General features: G+C 45.4%; 1 protein-coding gene across 1 annotated transcript in view; it reads left to right on the top strand.

Moving 5' to 3' along the window:
* Positions 1 to 20,107, top strand: part of DNAH9 (dynein axonemal heavy chain 9) — a 301,339-nt gene that overhangs the window by 18,635 nt on the left and 262,597 nt on the right. Inside the window, exons 6-10 of the mRNA XM_029211821.1 lie at positions 60 to 293; positions 8,875 to 9,042; positions 10,703 to 10,819; positions 13,408 to 13,558; positions 16,288 to 16,402. Coding sequence (XP_029067654.1) covers positions 60 to 293; positions 8,875 to 9,042; positions 10,703 to 10,819; positions 13,408 to 13,558; positions 16,288 to 16,402 — 785 coding nt within the window. The remainder of the gene's footprint in view (positions 1 to 59; positions 294 to 8,874; positions 9,043 to 10,702; positions 10,820 to 13,407; positions 13,559 to 16,287; positions 16,403 to 20,107) is intronic.

Here is a 20,107-nt window from a genome sequence, read left to right as displayed (position 1 = left end):
TTGTGGGCCGTCCTGTACCTGTAGCCAGGCTTAGTGCCACTAACCTGTCTGCCCTCCAGGCCTCTAATTATCTCAGCCCAGAAGACCTCCTGAGAAGTGAGGTGGAAGAAAGTCAGAGAAAACTGCAAGTGGTCGTGGACACCTTGAGCTTCTTCAAGCTGGTGTTTCAGGACAGAAGGGAGAATCTCCATTCTTACTTCAAAGAGAACCAGGAAGTCCGGGAGTGGGATTTCCAGTCCTCTGTGGTCTTCGTGCGATTGGATGGCTTCCTGGGGCGACTGGGCATGGTGCAGGTGAGTGTTCTCGTACCTGTCAGGCCCCCGGCTCCATGAAGGAGGGAGCCGTCCAGGGATCCAAAAAGTAACAGCCATAACAAAGAATGAAGTCATGCCATTCGCAGCAACATGCAGGGACCTAGAGATTATCATAGGAAGTGAAGTAAATCAGACAGAGAAAGACAAATATGTGATATCATTTACATGTGGAATCTAAAAGAAATGGTACAAATGAACTTATTTACACAACAGAAATAGACCCAGGGACATAGAAAACAAACTCGTGGTTAACAAAGGGGGTGGGGAGGGATGAATTAGGAGTTTGGGATGAACATACACACACTACTATATATAAAATAGATAATCACCAAGGACCTACTGTACAGCACAGGGAGCTCTGCTCAATATGTTGTAATAACCTATATGGAAAAAAATCTGAAAAAGAATGGATATATGTATAACAATCACTTTGCTGTACACCTGAAACTAACACAACATTGTAAATCAGCTGTACTTCAATTTTTTAAAAAAGTGGAGTATTTAAGATTTTAAAAAAAAAAGTGAGGAAGAAACCTGAACATTTTGAATTAATTTAAAAAAAATTTTTTTTATTTACTTATTTATTTGGTTGCACCAGGTCTTAGTTGTGGCAGGTGGGCTTCTTAGTTGTGGCACGTGAACTCTTAGTTGCATCATGCATGTGGGATCTAGTTCCCTGACCAGGGAACGAACCTGGGCCCCCAGCATTGGGAGTGTGGAGTCTTATCCACTGTATCACCAGAGAAGTCCCCAAATGAATTAATTTTTAAGACTAGCTGCCTTTCAAGATGTAAGTGGAAATCCTATTTTATTCTCTAATGGCAATTAAGTTTTCTTTTATCTCCTTTTCATTACATTTTGTGTATGGAGAATGCACTAAGAGAATTATAATGTATTTGCAATTCCCATGCTGTATTATTAGATCAAAATTTGGCCTTTCTTTTCTTTATTCCATGTTTATGTCTGCCTATAGGATGACCAAATAAAAAATGATAAAGTAAAAAACAAAAAACAGAGTAAGAAAAGGTCCAAGACAACATGGTGGTTGCCCCACCCCCCACTCCCCATTGGCTGGAAAAACCCATGATTCAACAACTATTTTGATCGGTCATCATGTAATGGTAGTTTTACTGTACTAGAAGTTTAGGAAATTCTGATCATAGACTCAGAAAGAAGGCCGAAGGAATCAATCGACAAATACAGTTGTTTTTCAAATTACCCATAATCTTCTTGCTAGAAATCTCATGCAAAATACCAGCGAGCTGACTGGATGCAGCTGGCCATTCCCACAAAGCCACTGCTTTGAACTCTACTCTCCCACCCTCAAGGTTGCTCTGAAAACTACAAGACTAGCATGAATCCCTGTGCAAAAGAAATACGACTTTTGCTCAAAGTTGTGGCTCCCCTCCAGCAGTTGTTTAAAAGTTAATATGAATGTTAGTTTAAGGACCAAGGTGAGAAAGCATAAGGCTTTCTCTTTTGATTGTTTTAGAGTTTAGTGTGGTTAATAGGTGTTTTCACACTTTGCAACTCTGTATTTACTGATTGAACTTTGCAGGGAGAGTAGTGGGCATAATAAAACAAAATAAATACTTGTCCTAAAACTAATTTGGGAAATTCAGGGTCAAGTTCAATATTAAGACAATAGCAGTCAGGACTGAGAAGGAATCAGAATCATGTTTCTAGCCATGATCAGCAGAGATTTGGGAAAAAGAGAGGGGCTATATTGGGGGAGGCTGTGATAAGTGGCACAAACCATGGGATTATGAGGATAGGAGAGAGTGAAATTGAATCTGTTCATTCCAGCTCAAAAAGCATCGGTCCAGCACTGCCATGCACCAGGCACCATGCACCAGGCACTGAGCTGGGACCTGGAGGTAGGACGGTGGCTGGGGTACAGCTTTGCTTGTAAGAAGCCCATGGACCAGTAGCCATGGCCCAGGAGAAGATAGAGACAGATGGAGGAGATCCAGGGATGCAAAGACACAGAATCAGGAAGTTTCACTGAGGCCTATTAAGTGCCATGAAAAAAGCAAAATTGGCATGTTATTGGGAGCAAGAAGGAGGGGTCTCTAACCTAGAGAAGGTCTGAGAGGGTGGGAGCACAAGAGGAAATAAATTTCAAAACTGCAGTAGGAATTCTTCAGGGAACGAAGACGGGAGAGGGAATAGAGACAGACAAAATGTATAAGCGAGAAAGCGAGACGAAAGGCTCACCTTAAATCCTTCACCGGGATCACAGAGAGTATAAATAATTGATATCTAGCTTTATCCTAAATGGGTCCTTTTTCCGCAGCCTTTTCTACCGTGGCTCTTGACGAGCAGCTTCCCCTCCCCTCCCCCTCCACTCCGTCCCTTCCTCTCCGGCACCAGCCAGAGGTGACAGACACTCTCCTGCTGCACCCTGCCCCTGGCCGCCAGGGTGAACACGGCAGACAACTGCCTTTACTGTGTGCGGGCTGTCCAGCCTTGAGAGTGGTCCTCACCCGGAGGCCAGGAAGCAAAGCTCAGCTCTGCAAGGCTGTTGGGCTGCACTTGGCGCTGCACACATGCTAATGATGGGACTTTGCATATAGACAGCTATCCTAACGCTGGGGCGCCTAATCTGCTGGGTTTATTCAGTAAAAATAAGCAGCCTAGGCCACCAGTCTCCCTGGAGTCATTACCCTCACAATAGCCTGCTCTCAGGCTGCTTTTTCTTTCTGAATCAAGGGCACAGGTGCATAGAAAGAAGTTGCCCCAGTTTAATTAGAAGATGAGTTGAGTGTCACCCGCTCTGTCTTCCTGTTCCTTCCCCTCTTCCATTTTCGGTCCCTGGCTCTGCTTCAGTTCTCTGCTTCTTTTCTCCACCGATTTCCCCTCTGCCTCCCTTTTCCCTCTTCCTTTCCTTTCTGCTGGTCTCCCTTCCCCTTCCCTGTTTTCCTCTCTCTCTCTTTCAGTTTCTCTTGGCTCTTTGTACACCCTACATTTACCTGATTCTCCCTTTTCCCATGGCTGCTCCTTTCCCTTGTCCTGGTGTTTCTCCCCTTTCATCTTTCATCTCCCAGACACTTGCTCAGACTCACCCCCTGGCCCCCGGCTCCCTCGTCTCTTCCCCACTCAGCTCAGTGCAGTGGGACACAGACTTATCGATCTGCTCCAGGCATATTTCATGTTGCCCTTTAGTTAACATTCTGTGTATCTCTGTGATGGATGCCTGTTTGAAATGAGATTAATCTACTTCTCTCCAGCAAGAATTAGCATGAACCCGTCCTTATACATCTTGCCGTTCTGTACACTTTGTGGCCCCCGAGATGTTAATAAAATGACATCAGCGCGTTTCCCTCTCTGCCTGCTCGTGTCCAGGGTTAAGTTGTTTAGGGCGGTTTTTAGTCTTCATCGCTCTCTCTCATTTTTTTCCCTCTGATTTGTATGGCTTTTTTCCTTTTGCTCTTTTGCTCTTGCTGTTTGAAACAAGAAAGTTTTATTGTGCCGATTGGTGCTTCCCCTCTGGGCACCTGCTAAGTGAAGGTGGGGGCAGGGCCTGCTTGGCCGGAGGTGCTGTCCGCCTGCAGGTCTGTCTGCAGCGGCGCGGAGTAATTGCCTTCGCCCGCAAACCGCGGTCCTCCTCCTCCTCCTCTTCCTGCTCCTCTCCATCCCCATGACGCAGCTCGTCTCTTAGCGTGCCAGCCCTTGGAAGGGAAAGGAAGGATAGACCAAGAAAGAACTAACAACTTTCAATAGCCTGTCTCGTGCCAGAACTGCAGCCTTAAAACCTTCGTAAGAGCTGGATATAAGAACCTTTACTTTAACAAATGAGCACCATTAAGTTTGACACATAAATGAACTTGCCCAAAGTCACAGGCTCAGCGAGGTTTACCTGGGATTGGTACCCGGTACCCAGGGGAACAGGGTTCCAAGTACTGTCTTTCCACCAAACTCAGCCGTCTCCCAGCGATTCTAAAGGTCTCTTCCCCTCCCTCCCTCCCTCCTCCCTCCCTCCCTTTTGAGGGTCCCACACTGGTTTTGTGGTTTTCTTCTGTCCTGACACACTCTATCCTGCATTTGCACACACTATTTTTACCACATGATTTCTAGGTCTTTTTTTCTGAATAAGTCATTTGGGTAAAATTATAATTCCCATTCCATGAAAGGGCCTTACTAAGGAAATCCCAAAAGTATATAAAATCTTTGCAATTTGAAGCAACAGTCAAAAATCAAAGAGGAAGAGAGTCTTCAGCTGCCTCTTGATTCCTACCCTCACCCTGCCTTCCTGCTCCATGCTTCAGTGCGCATGCACTCACACACACACATTAAACACACACACATTATACACACCACACAGAGACGCACACAGCGCTACACATACATACACACATTATACACCACATCATACATACACTGCACATATGCACACAACACTACACATGCACATTACACACACACACACACACACATTGCACATATGCACGCAACACTACACATACATACACCACACACACATACCACACATATTGTGCATACACAGACACAGTCACACACTACACACACGGACATACACACACTGTGCACACAACACCGCATATGACACATGGACACATCACACACAGAGAGTTCATTTTTGTGTCATAATATTGCAGATTCTGCAGGTGCCCTGTTTATGTTTCTCCCCGAAGCCTCTTCCCTCAAACAATGTAGTAAGTAAGCAGCTTGGAGAGAACCCCCATTTCTTTCATTGTCAAATTGCTGTAAAGCTGTGATTCACTTGGAGACAAGATGATTTCCTGCTGAGGCTTCATGCGCGGTGATTAGCGGGCAGATACGTAATAAACTGACCGAATCTACAGCGCTTTTCCTTTGCTCTTTCCTCAGTCTCCAGCCCTTTCGCTGCCTCTTTTCATTCTGGCCTAATTGGGCCGCTTCCGTTTTAGACGGGCCTGAGCCCTCGGTCGCGTAGGACATTAGCCGCATGAGATCGGCCTCCCTCAGAAGGTGAAGAAAACTGTTTCCCAATGACCTTTGAGATTTTCATCTATGAATGTCTGCTTTGTGCTCGCCCTTAATGAATTCTGAAGGCATTTCTTTTAAGATGTGCGGCCTCTCCCGAGAAGAGGCTTGCTGTTTGTGGGGTCACGGCACAGATGGAACCCACCCTCACCACCCTAGTAAAGGCTGCACAGTTTTTCGTTAGAATAGTAGCTGGCTGGTCCAGCCAGCTGCCTAGGACCCCATGCTCTATGTAGCTTCCGTCTCTAAAAGGAGTGTCTGTGTGTTAGCTATTATACATCTCTCAGCCACCAGCCTGATCTAATGACACCGGGGTAATGAAGATTAATTACTGCACCTACCGTTTATTGAAGTTGTACAAAAGCACTTCCGTTGTGACTCTAACCCATTTGCAGGTTAGGAAAAGGAAGCTTAGAAAAATCAAATGTCCTGCTTTAAGTCTCACAGCTGGTTAATGGCAGACCAGGGCTGTGTGAATCCAGGGATCTGTGCCGTATCCTACACTCTTTCCACGATGCCCTCTGTCCTACCACTGAACTTGCCATTTTCAGCCTGTATATAGCGTAATGAATTTCGTGTGTCTACAGCGATGACGGTTAAAAATGGATATTTTAAAAATATAATTTAAACCTCTTATTGGTTTAATGGCCTTTTTTTTGTGAGGACTTCTAAATAAACAAGAAAAGAGCTTACATTTAAATATTTTAAGAATCAAAGATACAGTCACCATGATTACTATAAATCTGTTACTACGGTGGTAAGACAACTTCCCACCTGATGCACTAATCTTCTTCACAATACCTCCGTAATGTCAAACTTCTAAAATCCACCCAGAGATGGAGAGCTCACTACCTCTCTTAGCAGCCCAGTCTATGGTCGGGCCTTTCAGGCATGAGATGGTTCTGTTTTATGGAGTGGAACCACATGAAATTGCTATTTCTTGTAGGTCAGAATGGTCAAGTATAAGAAATTTTATAAGTTCAACCTACAACTTGACACCAAATCTCCTGGGTCCCATTTACTCATTTGCCTTAGTTTTGCCCTCAGAGCAGGACCATGCAAGGTTCTGCCTTGCATTTGACCAAAGCCCTTCAAACATTTAAAGACACAGTTTGGCCTTGCTTTCTAATTCTCTGCTCTTGTCTAATTCTCCTTATTTTCTCCAATTGCTCTGAGTCCAATGTTCCTAGAGTCTCTACCACCCTGTCACCTTCTCCTGGAGGTGCTGTCGCTAAGTCAAAGGTCAAAGATCACGTCTTCATTCATTCAGTAAATATTTCTTCAGCATCTGGGAGTCTTCCAGGGACTGAAAATACAGTGGGACCTCTGGGGTGTTTACAACCTACTGAGAAAGATGGATAGAAAATAATGTAATATAATCCCAAATAGTGTATTATAATGCCAGAGTATTATAAGAGTTCTAAAGAAAGCTTACGCAGGGGAAGGGCATAGAGAGTGCAGGAGAAAAGTGGGGTGGGAGGTTCTTTTTATTGGTGGCGGGGTAAGGAAAGGTTTAAGACCTGGAGTTGAACCCTAAATAAATGTATTGCCCATCGTGTGTTTGTTAAGTAAAGCAATGTAAATATCCATTGTTTTGGGTGACCAGGGCTTCTCCAAAAATAGAATGATTATGTAAGAATTCTTCTAATACCTATGATTTGCCTGTTAGATTGGAGATAAAACACCTTGCAGTGACCACCCAGGACCATGCTTCAAGAATTCTTGAGAAATAAAATAGTATAACAAAATCATCATCTAGTTTTCCGATGTAATCAAATGCATCGAGATGCATCTGCCTTAATTTTACAATGGTTAGAAGGGAGGGGATATGGGGATATATGTATGCATATAGGTGGTTCACTTTGTTATAAAGCAGAAACTAACACAACATTGTAAAGCAATTATACTTCAATAAAGATGTTAAAAAATAAATAAAATGGTTAGAGGGTATTTCCTAAAAATTGAAATTGACATCCACAGAATTATGAAAAATGGGTACCCAGGTGACATTCCACTGCACAAATATGTTTCTCCTATCACACTGACAGCAGCTAAGCACTTTTTGAATGACTTGAATTACTATTTAAGTCTATTTCATTTAAATCAAATTGACTGCTGTTTTCAAAGTTGAACGTGTGTTTAAATAAAGACTGCCCCCTTTCCCCAGCATTGGCAAGATCTCCTGGTTTGGGTGTATGTCTTCCTTCCCTTGGCTGTTTCTTCCTCCTCCTCTCCTCTCCCACTTCAGCCACCTGCTCACAGCCATGCCTGAACACAGCTGAGCAAAAAGCGTTCTTAGATGGCTGCCCAAGGCTGCATGGATAGGCACCCACCTGGCAACATGGGGAAAGTCAGCCACTTCTCAGCACTTCCCAGTGTCTCTGTCTCTGCTGCTGGACTTGGTGTCCCAGCGACAGGAAGGAGATAGGCAGCCCTCTGCTAGCCTAATGGGTCAGCCCATAGCGGTGGCCAGTGGCAGTGGGAATTCCCTGAAATGGTGCCAGGGCCTGCTGGGTTTCCAGCCTCATGTCAGTGTTCCCTTTTCTTTACTTTCAAACCTCCTCTGGATAGAGAGCTGGCTCCCAGGGGTCCACACTACATGTTTGCCAAAATGACACAAAGGCACCTTAATTTCCCTCTTTCCTGTTGAAGAGGTAAGCACACAGATTGGAAGGGATAACAGGGAGAATGTCTTGGTTTGGAGGTTTTGTGATTTTCGATGGGTTCTAATGAGATGTAAGTACAGTCTGTCACATTAGACGTGTCCTGGAAGCTTCCATCCTATCTGAGGTGAAGCATCTTCGATAGACTCGGGCAGGATCCTGTCCTCCCCAGGGCTCTAGGTTGTATTGTCACCTGTCACTTAATCCTGAGCACAGCTGGGCCACTGCCACATCAACAGTGACAGTAATGCACACTCGCTGCCTATTTACTGTATGCCTGGCACTGGCCTACATCCTAAGCCCGCATTGACTTGATTCACTCTCACTATTACTGTCCCAACACAGAGCTGTCATTGCCCACCACCGCCTAGCCGGCCACAGGGTCTACCGCAGCATGTATGCCCGGCAAGGGCGCCCCGCAGATGTCTTTTCTTAGCAGAAGTCATTGGTGAGAATGTTGGTGCCACCTCTGAGCTTGTCCTCCGGACTGTTTGGAGGATCCACTTTCCTGTCAATATCCTCCAAAATACCTGTCATTCTAGAACCACATAACATGGTTCATTTGAAATTAATTTTTTAAATAGGTATAAAGCCACCAGCCATGTAGATAATGTTATTATTGCATTTTATTTATTAGAGAACACGGAAAGAGGCTGAAGCATAAATTTGATTTGTGTGTGTATGTTCATTTTATTTATCGGAATTTTCTCTTCGTTAGCAAGTCTCACCAAGAGTTATTTATACCAACCCAATCTAATGGTAAGGTTACAAAACTAATCAGGCTTCACCTTTTCCTAAGCAGCCACCCACCCCCATATAATTTCCAGCCCTTCCCATACTAATTTGAGTGTCATCTGATGTTGTTATCATCATCATTATTATTTTAACTCTATTGCAAATTGTCTTTATAGGATCTTCTGAAGACAACTTTGGATTTCCACAAATTGGGAAAGCTTGAGTTTAGTGGCATCAGAGGGAGTGCTCTGAGCCAGGAGGCCCAGCGGATGTACAACGAGTTTCAAGAGATGTACAGGGTCTTCTCAGAGTCTTCCTATGACTGCTTGGACCCTCAAAGCATGGTAGAGCTTGGAAGAGCTAACTTGCAAGTTTGTCTCTTTCTCAGATGCCTGTAGCCTGTAGGGTCTGGGTATTTACTTGCATTTTCCCTGTGCATTTTCTTTGGCTCTGTGGTCCCCATGGTTTTATCGGCAGAGACCACACTTAATTATTCTTTGTGTCAGGAGAAAGGTCAGGGGAGGGCCTCTTCCAACCGCTGACTTCTCCAAGCAGATGATATGCAGGGTTCCAGAGATGCTGAGGTGGGGATGGGATGATGGTGGAGGCTGTGGCTGCCCTGCAGCTCCCAGAGCTTTAAGCTTTGAGCAGTGACTGCTAGGTGAAGGCCAGGCACACTTGGGCAGAATTTCATTAGTGGTGTGGGGAGGTGTGAGTGACGCAGTAGCTTAGTTTTCCATTCAGACCCTGGTTCCCAAGGAAATACTTAGGATGAGGAAAGGGCTAGAGCTGCATTTTCCAGGATCGGGACACAGGAGCCCATTTCTAACCTGCAGCTCAGGAGAGCTGAGACCTGTGAGTCCAAGCCTGCAGGAAACAGAAGCAAAAGAGTCAGTACAGAAGTAGGGAATGGAGTTCCCTGAGAAGGGAGTGGCTGAATTGCTGGAGAAGGAATTTTGAGAGTATTTGAGGGAAAAGGAGAGAGAAATTCAGCAAGAATCTGCTCTGAGCATCTTCCAGTGTCTAGGGGGATCTTAGTTGGCCAAACCCAGGAAATGTCACTTTCTAAAAATTCCATTAGTCTAAAGTAAAAAAGAAAGAGTTGGAGTACAAAGCAAGATATATACCATATGTTTGCTACCGTGTGATAAAACAAAGCAAAACAAAATCTTATGCACAGGGAAACATATTACAATGCTAATATGGTTGGGTTTGGGAAGTAGAAAAATACTACTACATTTTCCTACTTTTCTTTGTCTTTTCATAAAAATATGCATAGCTACTGTAAGGCAATAATAAGAAATAACCATTCCACAAATTAGAGATTTGAGTTAACAAAGTTTCTCTGAAAATTGCTACATTCGAAGAAAGGGCACACTTTGAGTTGCCAGATAAAATACAATAATTGGGACATGCTTATAAAAAAATTCACTATTGATCTGAAATTATATTTAACTAGGTGTCTTGTATTTTTATTTGCTGAATTTGGCAACCTTAGGAACAATAGCTAGCTGCTGTCTTAAGCAATTAAAGTGTAGTTAGAAGAAATAGTGTATACTAGTTTAATTAGCTTACTTTCCTCCTAATGGCCAGATCAGTTTGCTTACACTGAAAAAAACAGGATTTTCATTTGGTGGGGGGAAGGGAAGTAGGGGGTAATGATGGAATAGCCCCATTGCTGAGGCGGCTTGTGGAGTGGCCTGAGGTGGCAGGTGAGAGAAGGGGCTTCAGGGTCTGGAAGGTGGGGCCCAGACAGGAGGGACAGCGTATCAACCTCACATCCAGCTCTGCACCATTTTGCCTAGAGTGTCTAGGAAAAAAATGCTGCAGTAATAGGGTAGCTATCTACATGGATAAACACTAAGGCACGCCATGGTGAACTGTGGAAAGTTAAAATAAGTCCGTGGTATAACCAATTTGAGTACACATGTTCATAGTAAAGAGCACAGCAGGATGGGCCTTCAGGATATCATGTTTTCTTACGTCTACATGATGTCTCTTCAGGAATTTGAAAATGATGTCTCTGAGTTTAATCAGAGAGTAGAAGACCTTGACCGGAGACTGGGGACTGTCTTTATTCAGGCCTTTGATGATGCCCCTGGTTTGGAGCACGCCTTCAAGGTTTGTAAAGTAGGGGGAGCCACCCCAATGCTTTATTCCCCCCGCCCTCTTCCAACTGTTTTGTTCCTGCAGAGAGGAATTGTTCCTGTTAGAGCAGTATTGTGGGTGTCCCAGGGCAAGGGAATGTGCAGAACTGGGCTTCTCAAGTTGACAGCTAATGCTTTTCTGCAAACAGGATGATGTAAAAATGCTTTGTAAGTGAGTTTCTTCTGGAATGCTTTCTTTGGGCCTTATCAGTAGAGTACCCATTGAAAGTGAAGAAGCCTGCTGTGGTCACCATCCTAAATCCATGGCTCTGCAACACCGCGGCTGTTTAACCGCTGCCGTCGGTTGGTTCAGGCTGGAGCAAACCACTCAAGCACAAGTAACTGGAGTAAGAAGACGCCAGCCCTAGCCCTGTGCTGCCTAGATCAGACGGTACGCAAATGCGCAGGAGGAGGAGGTTTAGGACGATGAGTAGGTAAACGTCTACAGAAATGAGAGATCTGGGTTGTGAGACCTGAAGACTTAGTGGAACAGAACAGACCTTCCATAAACTGAGACGACACTTATTCTGTAGAGCCTGAAGGTTTAGAAACAGGACTAATCAGGTTACAAGGAGGCAGAGTTTAGCCAAGTAGAGGAAAGAGGTTTCTGTTAATGCTATTTAAAGATGGAATAAACTTCCTTGAGATGTAGGTAAGTTTCCAGGAACTGAACATGTCCAAACGTAGACTGGGTGATTGGTGGGACAATTGCAGAAGAGGCTTAAACCCAGGATGTGTGAAACCATGCTGTTCTAGAACACTGGGCATATATATATTTAACTCATTCAAGAATATACTTATGTATTCTTTAATAAATACCTACTACTCTGTAACTCAGGAAGAGTTTTAGAATTTCTCTCTCCAAGTATTTAATTCCAAGAGAAGGGCTTATATGTGTCTATAAAATAATCCCTTTTGCCATTAACTGTCATGGCTAATTGGGATGTTACCACTCATAACTGGTGAAGCTGGAACCCCATTTCTGCCTTGAGGATGTCCAGCCCTATCCCTCCCATAAATCCCTGTGCACCATGGATTTCAAGGCGTCTTCAAGTGTCTCACATATACCCTGAAGTTGCTCTGTCTTTGACATCATGGTGTCTTTGCTACTTGTCTGCAGTCTCCCTTAAAAATGTCATCTGCCCAGGAAGGTGCTTTCGGGGGTCTTATTATTGCTCTTCTGATGATCCCCACCATGACAGCATCTACATTTATGCCAAGGGCATATCTGTCTGGGTTCCAAACACCCCAATCTTTGCATTTTGTGGTGGAGGAGGGTTCTGAGCAGAAGCAGTGAGAGACCTTTCCAACTTTGCACACCCTTTGCCACCAAGTCCTGAAGCAACACTGCTCATACCCGGAGTCTCAAAGGGCTTTCACAGAGCAGACTTTTCTTCTTTGGGCTCCAACACCTCTTCTCAACAAGGCTACCCACCCAGTCTGTGTAACCTTGTAGGAAAACCATAACCATTCGGTCCCTTCTGCCTCCTTGGTTTTCTCTTTTTGGTCATCCCACCAACAAGAAATCAAAGCCCTTCCCTCCTCCTTCAGCCAAAACAAAAGCTTCCAATGTATATAATTTCATGCAAAGAAGTGCCTTTTCAGGCTGGGGAAGTAGGGACCCCTGAGTCCAGATACCCCTGTTACTGCTGTAAGACCATTCAACCACTAGGTGTGCCTCAGTGGACATGGACAGAAGGGGTATGTCCAGGTCAGAGAACCTGAGTCCGAGGGTGTGGGCTGGCTGCAGAGGTCCCTCAGTCCACACCTCTGTACCTCTCAGCAGGATGTGTGAACGTGAACTCGGTGGAGACCTGCTCTCTTGTGCCTCCATGGAGGGAGAGCTACTTCCTGCTGTCTCCAGAGATCTTGGTGATTTTGGGTTGGAGGACTGGGTGGTCCTAGAAGTCATGTATTGTTATATCCTAAATATAACTGGAGTTTTCCACGACCTTGTCTCAGGGTAGCATGAGGATCAGAGAAACACAGTCCAGCAACCAGGAGGTGATTAAAAGCATTTCACGTTCTGATCCCGCTGCTCCCACCAAGGGGTTAGGGCAGTTGTGATGCACAAGAAACATCTGCAAAGTATCCTTGCAAGCACTGCCTTCTGGGGGCAACTGCTCCCTGAAACTCTTTTCTTGGTCCCCACTCTCAAATTTTAGCCCTCCTGATTCTCCCCAACACCCAGCCTATTAGCTTCATTTTTCTTCTCCATCATCACCCTCCATATCTGCCTTAGGTCTTTATGATGTACATCCGCTTACCCTTTCTGACATCTTTCATTTTCTCTTTGTTTTACCCTCTACCCAGGTTCTTACAACACGGCAGGGTCTGGTATGTCATTCAGCACACAGGAATCCTCCTTCAGAAACAAAGACCAGAGGGACAGACTATGAATATTCTGCCGATTCATAATTATCCATCCAGTTGCACAGTAACGGTTTTTTGACCCTCTTACATTTGTGGACAGACATATTAAGGAAAAACCAGGATACAAGATTAATGTAACCTTCGAAAAGTTGAATCTGTGACTTTTTCCCTTCTTTTCTGCCTCTGTAGCTGTTAGACATAGCAGGAAACCTCCTGGAGAGACCACTGGTAGCACAGGACACATCTGATAAATACCTGGTGCTCATCCGCATGTTCAGCGAGGACCTGGATGCCGTGAGGATGATCTACAGTCAGCATGTCCGGGACGAGGTGGAGCATGGTAAGCTTGTTGTCACATTTGAATGGGGGACGTCTGTTACCAGAAAGGGTGCCACTCTTCTGTATTTGTTACACGTCTGCTGTGAATCCAGGGCATTCTCCAAGAGCACAACCTTCTTGCTTGAAATTCTAGACTTGGGTGATTGAAGAGTTCACTGAACTGTGCATTCCCCTGTGTCTAGGGCAGGATTGGCAGACTGACCCAGGGCAGTGAAGTCCTGACCACTGCCTCAGGTCAGTTTAGACCTCAGCGTCATGTGTGAGTTGACCCTCAATCAATGTCGCCACACTGATTAATCTTTAACATACCTTAATTCCACAGTAGATTTGTACATGCCTGAGAAAAGGTTCTTATCCCTTCCAATGCCTTATCAACCATGCTTTTGGAAGGAGGAACCAGCAGGAGCCTGACAAAGGGCAGTAACACACTGAGGTTATTGTAATTCTTAGATGCCCTGTCTTGTCTGTTTGAAAGTCAAACACAAGTTCAGTTCAGCTTTGCAAATGTTTCTTGAGGCCTTGCTATATGCAAGGTAAATTTGTGGGCACTGCATGCAGAGGCAGGTCAGGGTAAGGGAGAGAATAATTAATCCTAACAGGTGGTTCTTCAAGGAATGTGATTGGCATGAACAGAGTTATAAAGAACTGTAGCAAAACAAGATGAATTGGGCTGGGAGGTGGGAGGAAGAGTTTATGGAGATGGTGGCCTTGAGCTTGACCCTGAAAGATGGGGAGATGGACAGCCAGGGAGAAGAGGCAATGGTCTTGGATGCAAAGGCAGGAAAGGGTGTGGAAGGTGACCAGTCGGACCTGCCTGAGCCAAACAAGGTATATAAAGGGAGATCAGGTCAGCCATGGAGTTTGGAGCCAGGTCATGAAGTGCTCTGAGTGCCCTGTTAGGGAATCTGGAATTCATCATAAAGGCAACAGGAAATTTTCAAAAGTTTTTAAGTAATGGCATAACAGGACCACTATTTCTATAAACAGGTTTCACAGTGAGGTCATTAAGAATGGCTTCCACTTAGGAAGTCATCCCAGAAAAATCTGTTGGCCTCAGCTTTATGAGGGACCATCCTCCTGACTTCTCACAGTGGGATGCAGAGTTTGAAAACTCAAACACCTTCAGATGCATATTGAGTTTCTGTTGTGCATAACAAATTATCACAACCTTAGTGGATTAAAACAACATCCATCTTTGAGCTCACGGTTGTGTAGGTCTGCAGCCCAGTTTGGTGTGCCTGCATTCTTCACTCAGAATCTCAAGGCTGAAATCAGTCACCTGGGCCAAGTTCTCATCTGGGTCTCTGGGGGAAAAATCTACTTCCCAGCTCATTTTTGTTGGTAGAATCCAGTTCCTTGTGACTGCAGGACTGAGGTCTCTGTGTCTTTGTTGGCTGTCAGCCAGGGCCTGCTCTCAGAGATTAGAAGCCCTCCCGTCCCTAACCACATAGCCGCCCCATCTTCGAGCCAGTAATGGCATGTTGAATCCTTCTCATGCTTCAGATCCCTGACTTCCCCTTCTGCCAATAACCAGAGAAAACTCTTCTCTTCAAGGCCTCACCTGATTAAGTCAGGCCCACCCAGGGTCATCTCCCATTTGCCATATAATGTAACGTCATCACAGGAGTGATATCTCATCACATTCGGTTTCCACCTATACTTAAAGAGGAGAGACTCATGCAAGGGTGAGGGTCATTGGGTGTCATCGTAGAATTTTGCCTACCACGGAAGCCAAGTAGAAAATGACCGTGTTGGACCTGGGCTGAGTGTAAGGCATCAGGGAGTGGTGGGGTCCATGGTCAACTAAAGGACAAGACCACTATTCAGCTCCTACAGTTAGTTAGAACGGGGGCTGATGGTTGCCAGATTTCCCAGTTTTATCAGAGAAGCTGGAAACTGAGTTTTTTTTTTTAATGAAATCTTACAATTGTTAATTTTGACAACTGATTATAAGCAAACAAACCCACTGAATGGACTGAAGTAAGAGTATCCAGGCTGTGCTAACTCTGGTCAAGGGCTTCGTAATCCACATGGCCTGTCTCATACATAATCTTACTGAATTCTCACAGAAACCCTGGAAGTTAAGTGAGGAAGATATTTTCCCCATTTTATATATGAAAAACCTAAGGGCCTGAGAGATTAAGTTGTCTGTTTAAGGCAGTGTGTCTTTTTTTTTTTTTAAACATCTTTACTGGAGTATAATTGCTTTACAATTGTGTGTTAGTTTCTGCTTTATAACAAAGTGAATCAGTTATATATATACATATGTTCCAGGGCAGTGTCTTAACCCTGACTGTACAATTAGAATTATCCTGAGTGATTTCTAAAAATACTGATGACAAGGCCCCACGCAGACCAATCAAATCAGAATGGCTTGGATGGGGCCCAGGCATCAGTGTTTCTAGAAGAGCCCCAGGTGACGCTGATGTGCAGCTGGGTTGAAAGTCACAGGTGTGCAGTCAGAAAGCCAGTGAGTGGCAGAGCTGGGCTGGGAATGGCTGTCCTCTGTTGCTGTTTAGCGTTCTTCCCAAGGGCACTCTTCCTTCCCCCTTAGCAGAACTCGGTGATGTCCCAGGAATTTCCATCTCAGTGTAAGCCCAGGGTGACTTTAGCAGGTGGAGGTGGATGAGGCAAAAAGTGCAGTAAGTGGTGGGAGGTGGGGGAGTGTTCGTGGGTAGAGTGGGGCTCAGGCCTGGAGCCTCGCTTCAGTCTGCTGTGCCCTGTCCCCAGGCTTCTCCTCCGTGCATAAGAACATGCCCGCTGTGGCTGGGAGGCTCCGCTGGGCGCAGGAGCTGAGGCAGCGCATCCAGGGTCCCTTCGACAACTTCAGACGCATGACACACCCGTGAGTACCTCGTTGCTGAAAGGCAGGTTTGTTTCAGCCTTCTGCTCCTGCTCTGGACTTCAAGTATTGTAGCAATGCAACTCAGTTACTTGAGGCACAAAAATCATCATCTTTTCTTTCCATTTCCAGCAATCAGCCAGTATTTTAGTCCGTTCAGGCTGCCGTAACAGAATACTATAGAGGGGGTGACTTAAGAATATCAGAAATCTCTCTCTCACAGTTCTGGAGGCTGGGAAGTCCAAGGTCAAGGTGCTGGCAGATTTGGTGTCTGTTGAAGAGGACCTGCTTCCTGACTTACAGCTGGCTGTCTTCCCACTGTGTCCTCAGATGCGGCAGGAGGGACTCAGCAGCTGTCTGGGGTCTCTTTTATACGGGCACTCATCCCATTCATGAGTACTCCACCCTCATGACCTAATCACCTCCCGAGGCGCCACCTTAGGCTTCAACATATGGATTTGGGGAGGACACAGACATTCAGTTCATAGCAACCAGGTACTACTGGCCAAGCATTAACGAGATTGATACATTTGGATTGAAGAGTGGGTCCCTTGGTGTCAGGTGAGGCTTACTGGACACAGGCTGGCTCCTTTTGCTTCAGCAGAGTCCTTGTTTCCAGGGAAAAATGAGTCAGGGTTTTCAAGCTCTTTGGATTCCTCCACACATCTCCTCTGACACGATGGCTCTCTACTACCAAGGCTGCTGGAGAATAATGAAGCCCAGCATTTCCTGAAACGTGGTGTGAGGGCCTCATGTATTAGAAACCCCAGGTGCTTGCTAATGGTGCAGATTACCAGCCCTCACCTCCCACCTACTAAATCCAGATCTCAGGGCAGGGTGGTGCCTGGGATCTGCTTCCTTGGCACACTCTCCCCATGATCCAACGGTGACCAGGTTTGGAAACTATTGGCCTGCCTCACAGCTGAGTCTGGAAGCCAAGCTAGTTAGAAGCATCTGGGCTGCTAGAGCGAGAGAAGAGCTGTTGCAATACCTTGTTGAGGGTGCTGCCTGGGGAAGGGCAGGCTTTCTCTGACCCCTCTTTCTAAAGACTCCATCTTGTTGAAAACACCTAGCTTTGGCAAACACAACATGTTCACAGCAGCATTATTTACAGTGGCCAAGACATGGAAACAACCTAAGCGTCCATTGATGGATGAATGGATGAAGATGTGAGATATATATATATATATATCTCACATATGTAATGGAATATTATTCAGCTATAAAAAAGAAGGAAATCCTGCCATTTGCAACATGGATGGACCTTGAGGGCATTATGCTAAGTGAAATAAGGCAGAGAGAGAAAGACAAATACTATATGGTCTCACTTATATCTGGAATCTGGAAATAAGAAATAAAGCCAAACTCATAGTAAAAGAGATCAGATTTGTGGTTATCTGGTTATGGGGGGTGAGGTTTGAGGAGGAGGGTGGGGGAAATGGATGAAGGTCAGAATTTACCAACTTCCAGTTAAAAGATAAATACTGAGGATGTCAAGTACCACGATGGCTGTAGTTAGCACGGCTGCATGGTATATATAAAAGTTGTTAAGTGAGTAGATCCTAAAAGTTCTCATCACAAGAAAAAAGAAACAATTTTTTCATTTTTTCTTGTATCTATATGAGATGATGGATGTTAACTAAACACGTTGTGGTGATCATTTTATAGTATATGTAAGTCAAGTCATGTTCTACATCTTAAATTTACACAGTGCTGTACGTCAATTACTTCTCAATAAAACTGGAAACAGTTTTTTTAAAAAAGACTAGTCAGTTTCAAAGGCCAGAAAGACAATGAAAGATAGCCAGGTTGTGGTCTGAAGGGAACCTCCACCACATCACCCCGTGTTGCCAAGAGGAAGAATGACTCAATGTGAGAAATCTCCCTACTGTTGGAGAGAAGCCGAAAATCTAGATTTACTTTAAAACCAGCAAGTATTCCTCTTTGCCTCAAACTCTGTACAAATCAAACAAACGTGCCCGTGAGTCAGACCTGCCCAGTGGGAGATTCGTCTGCAGTGTCTGCTCTGTCTGAGCGAGCTCTTCGTTGTGCAGGTGAAGAAACTGAGGCAGATAGAAATGAGGTGACCTGCCTGGAGTCCAAAGATAGCAAGGACAGAACTGGAACAGGCATCTGGGTCTCAGGGGTCCTCACCCAGAACTCTGCCAGGGGACCCCTCCCGCCCCAGCCATAGGAAGCTTGGCCCGGAGTCCAGCTGAGCCCCCATCTTCTCAAACATGCCTCCCAGGGAGGGAGGGAGAAGATATGAGAATGGGCGGGGAGGGTGGCAGAAGATATGAGAATGGGCGGGGAGGGTGGCAGGGCTGCTGCTAGGAATGTGGCCTGCGGGAGCTGTCCTGGTCCAGCTCCCTGGAGCAGAGCTGAGGCAGCCTGCAGGAATTTACAGGGATGCTCTTGGGACCCCAGACTGTGAGGGATGGGGGAGGGATCGGGCAGAGGAGAAGCTGAGCTGCAGCACAGTTGCAAGTAGGCTTCAGCTCATCCGATGGGGAAGTCTGACCCTTTAGGGTTGCCTGGCCTTTGTACCCCACGTCAGCTCGTCGGTGGAAGTGGGCTGTGGGGCAGGGAGGGGCTTGACCCTGGGTGAGGAGGCAGCTCTGTCTGTTTGGCTGAGGCTGTTCTCAAAGAGGGAGGCAGCTACACTTCATCAGCCTTCCTGGTGGGGGAGATTGGGGGTGGGGGTGGTCCCGAGAGGGTGTCTGAATGGCACCCCACCACGTCCTCCACAGTTCCCATGGAAGTTCCTGTTCTAAAAATGAATTCACATTCTCGTGTATACTCTGTAATATATTTATGAATTGGTTAGTGAAATGGGTTTGATTCCTTGCCATGAAGTGAAGTAGAACCTGCAGGGAGTTTGATGCACTTATTCCTGTGACTTCTCAAGCCTCCCAGGCAAGTCCCAGGGGCCGAGGTGCAGAAGCCACTCTCTCCTCTAGCCTCGTTCTTTTCCAGATAGAAACAGATCTGGGGTCAGGGCTTGTCCTCGCTGTCCTGCAGACACCTCTGCTCCTTCACGAGGAAAGGGGACCGAGCGACTGGGAAAAACTCCAGGAAATCCAGTGCTTTCTCTGCAGGTGTGAGGGCTTAAATCAAAGCTCGAAGCTTGGGGGCAGCCTGTGAAGATTTAAAGAGCAAATGGATTTTAAAGAATCTTTGCAATAAGCTGCCTCGTTTTGCTAGCAGAACAAACAAGATCCTCCAACACAGTTAGTGTGAAGGTTTCTGAAAATTACAGATACTTCACCAACTTTCCCAGGAGCTGGACTCTTCATTTTGTGCTGTAAAGAAGTGTCAAAACCGGGGAGCAGGTGTGGGCAACGATGCCTTCGTGGTCCTCAGTGGACCCAGGGAAGCCTCCGAGCGTGTGTCTGCGCATGTGAGCATACAAGTGTGTGCATGTGTGTCTGTGTGCATGTATGTGCGTTTTGTGTGCTCAAGTTTGGGGACATAAGAGGTGGGAGGGAACCTCATGTAAATGTGGCAATGAGTAATGAGGCAGAATATTTCTCATCACGTGCCCTAGATGGATTTCAGAGAAGGGGAATATATACATACATATTGTTACGTATATGACAATGTTTGTATATGTGTGTGGGATGTATATATATATATATATTGCTATTTTATATATGCACTGTTATATACATATATACACATATATGTTATATAGTTTTTGTTATAATG

The sequence above is a fragment of the Monodon monoceros genome, unplaced genomic scaffold (assembly GCF_005190385.1).
Source record: "Monodon monoceros isolate NGI ecotype Baffin Bay Population unplaced genomic scaffold, NGI_Narwhal_1 Super_Scaffold_9, whole genome shotgun sequence".
NCBI lineage: Eukaryota > Metazoa > Chordata > Mammalia > Artiodactyla > Monodontidae > Monodon > Monodon monoceros.
The sequence above is the reverse complement of the archived record's forward strand: the minus strand, read 5'-3'. Positions and strand labels throughout refer to the sequence as shown.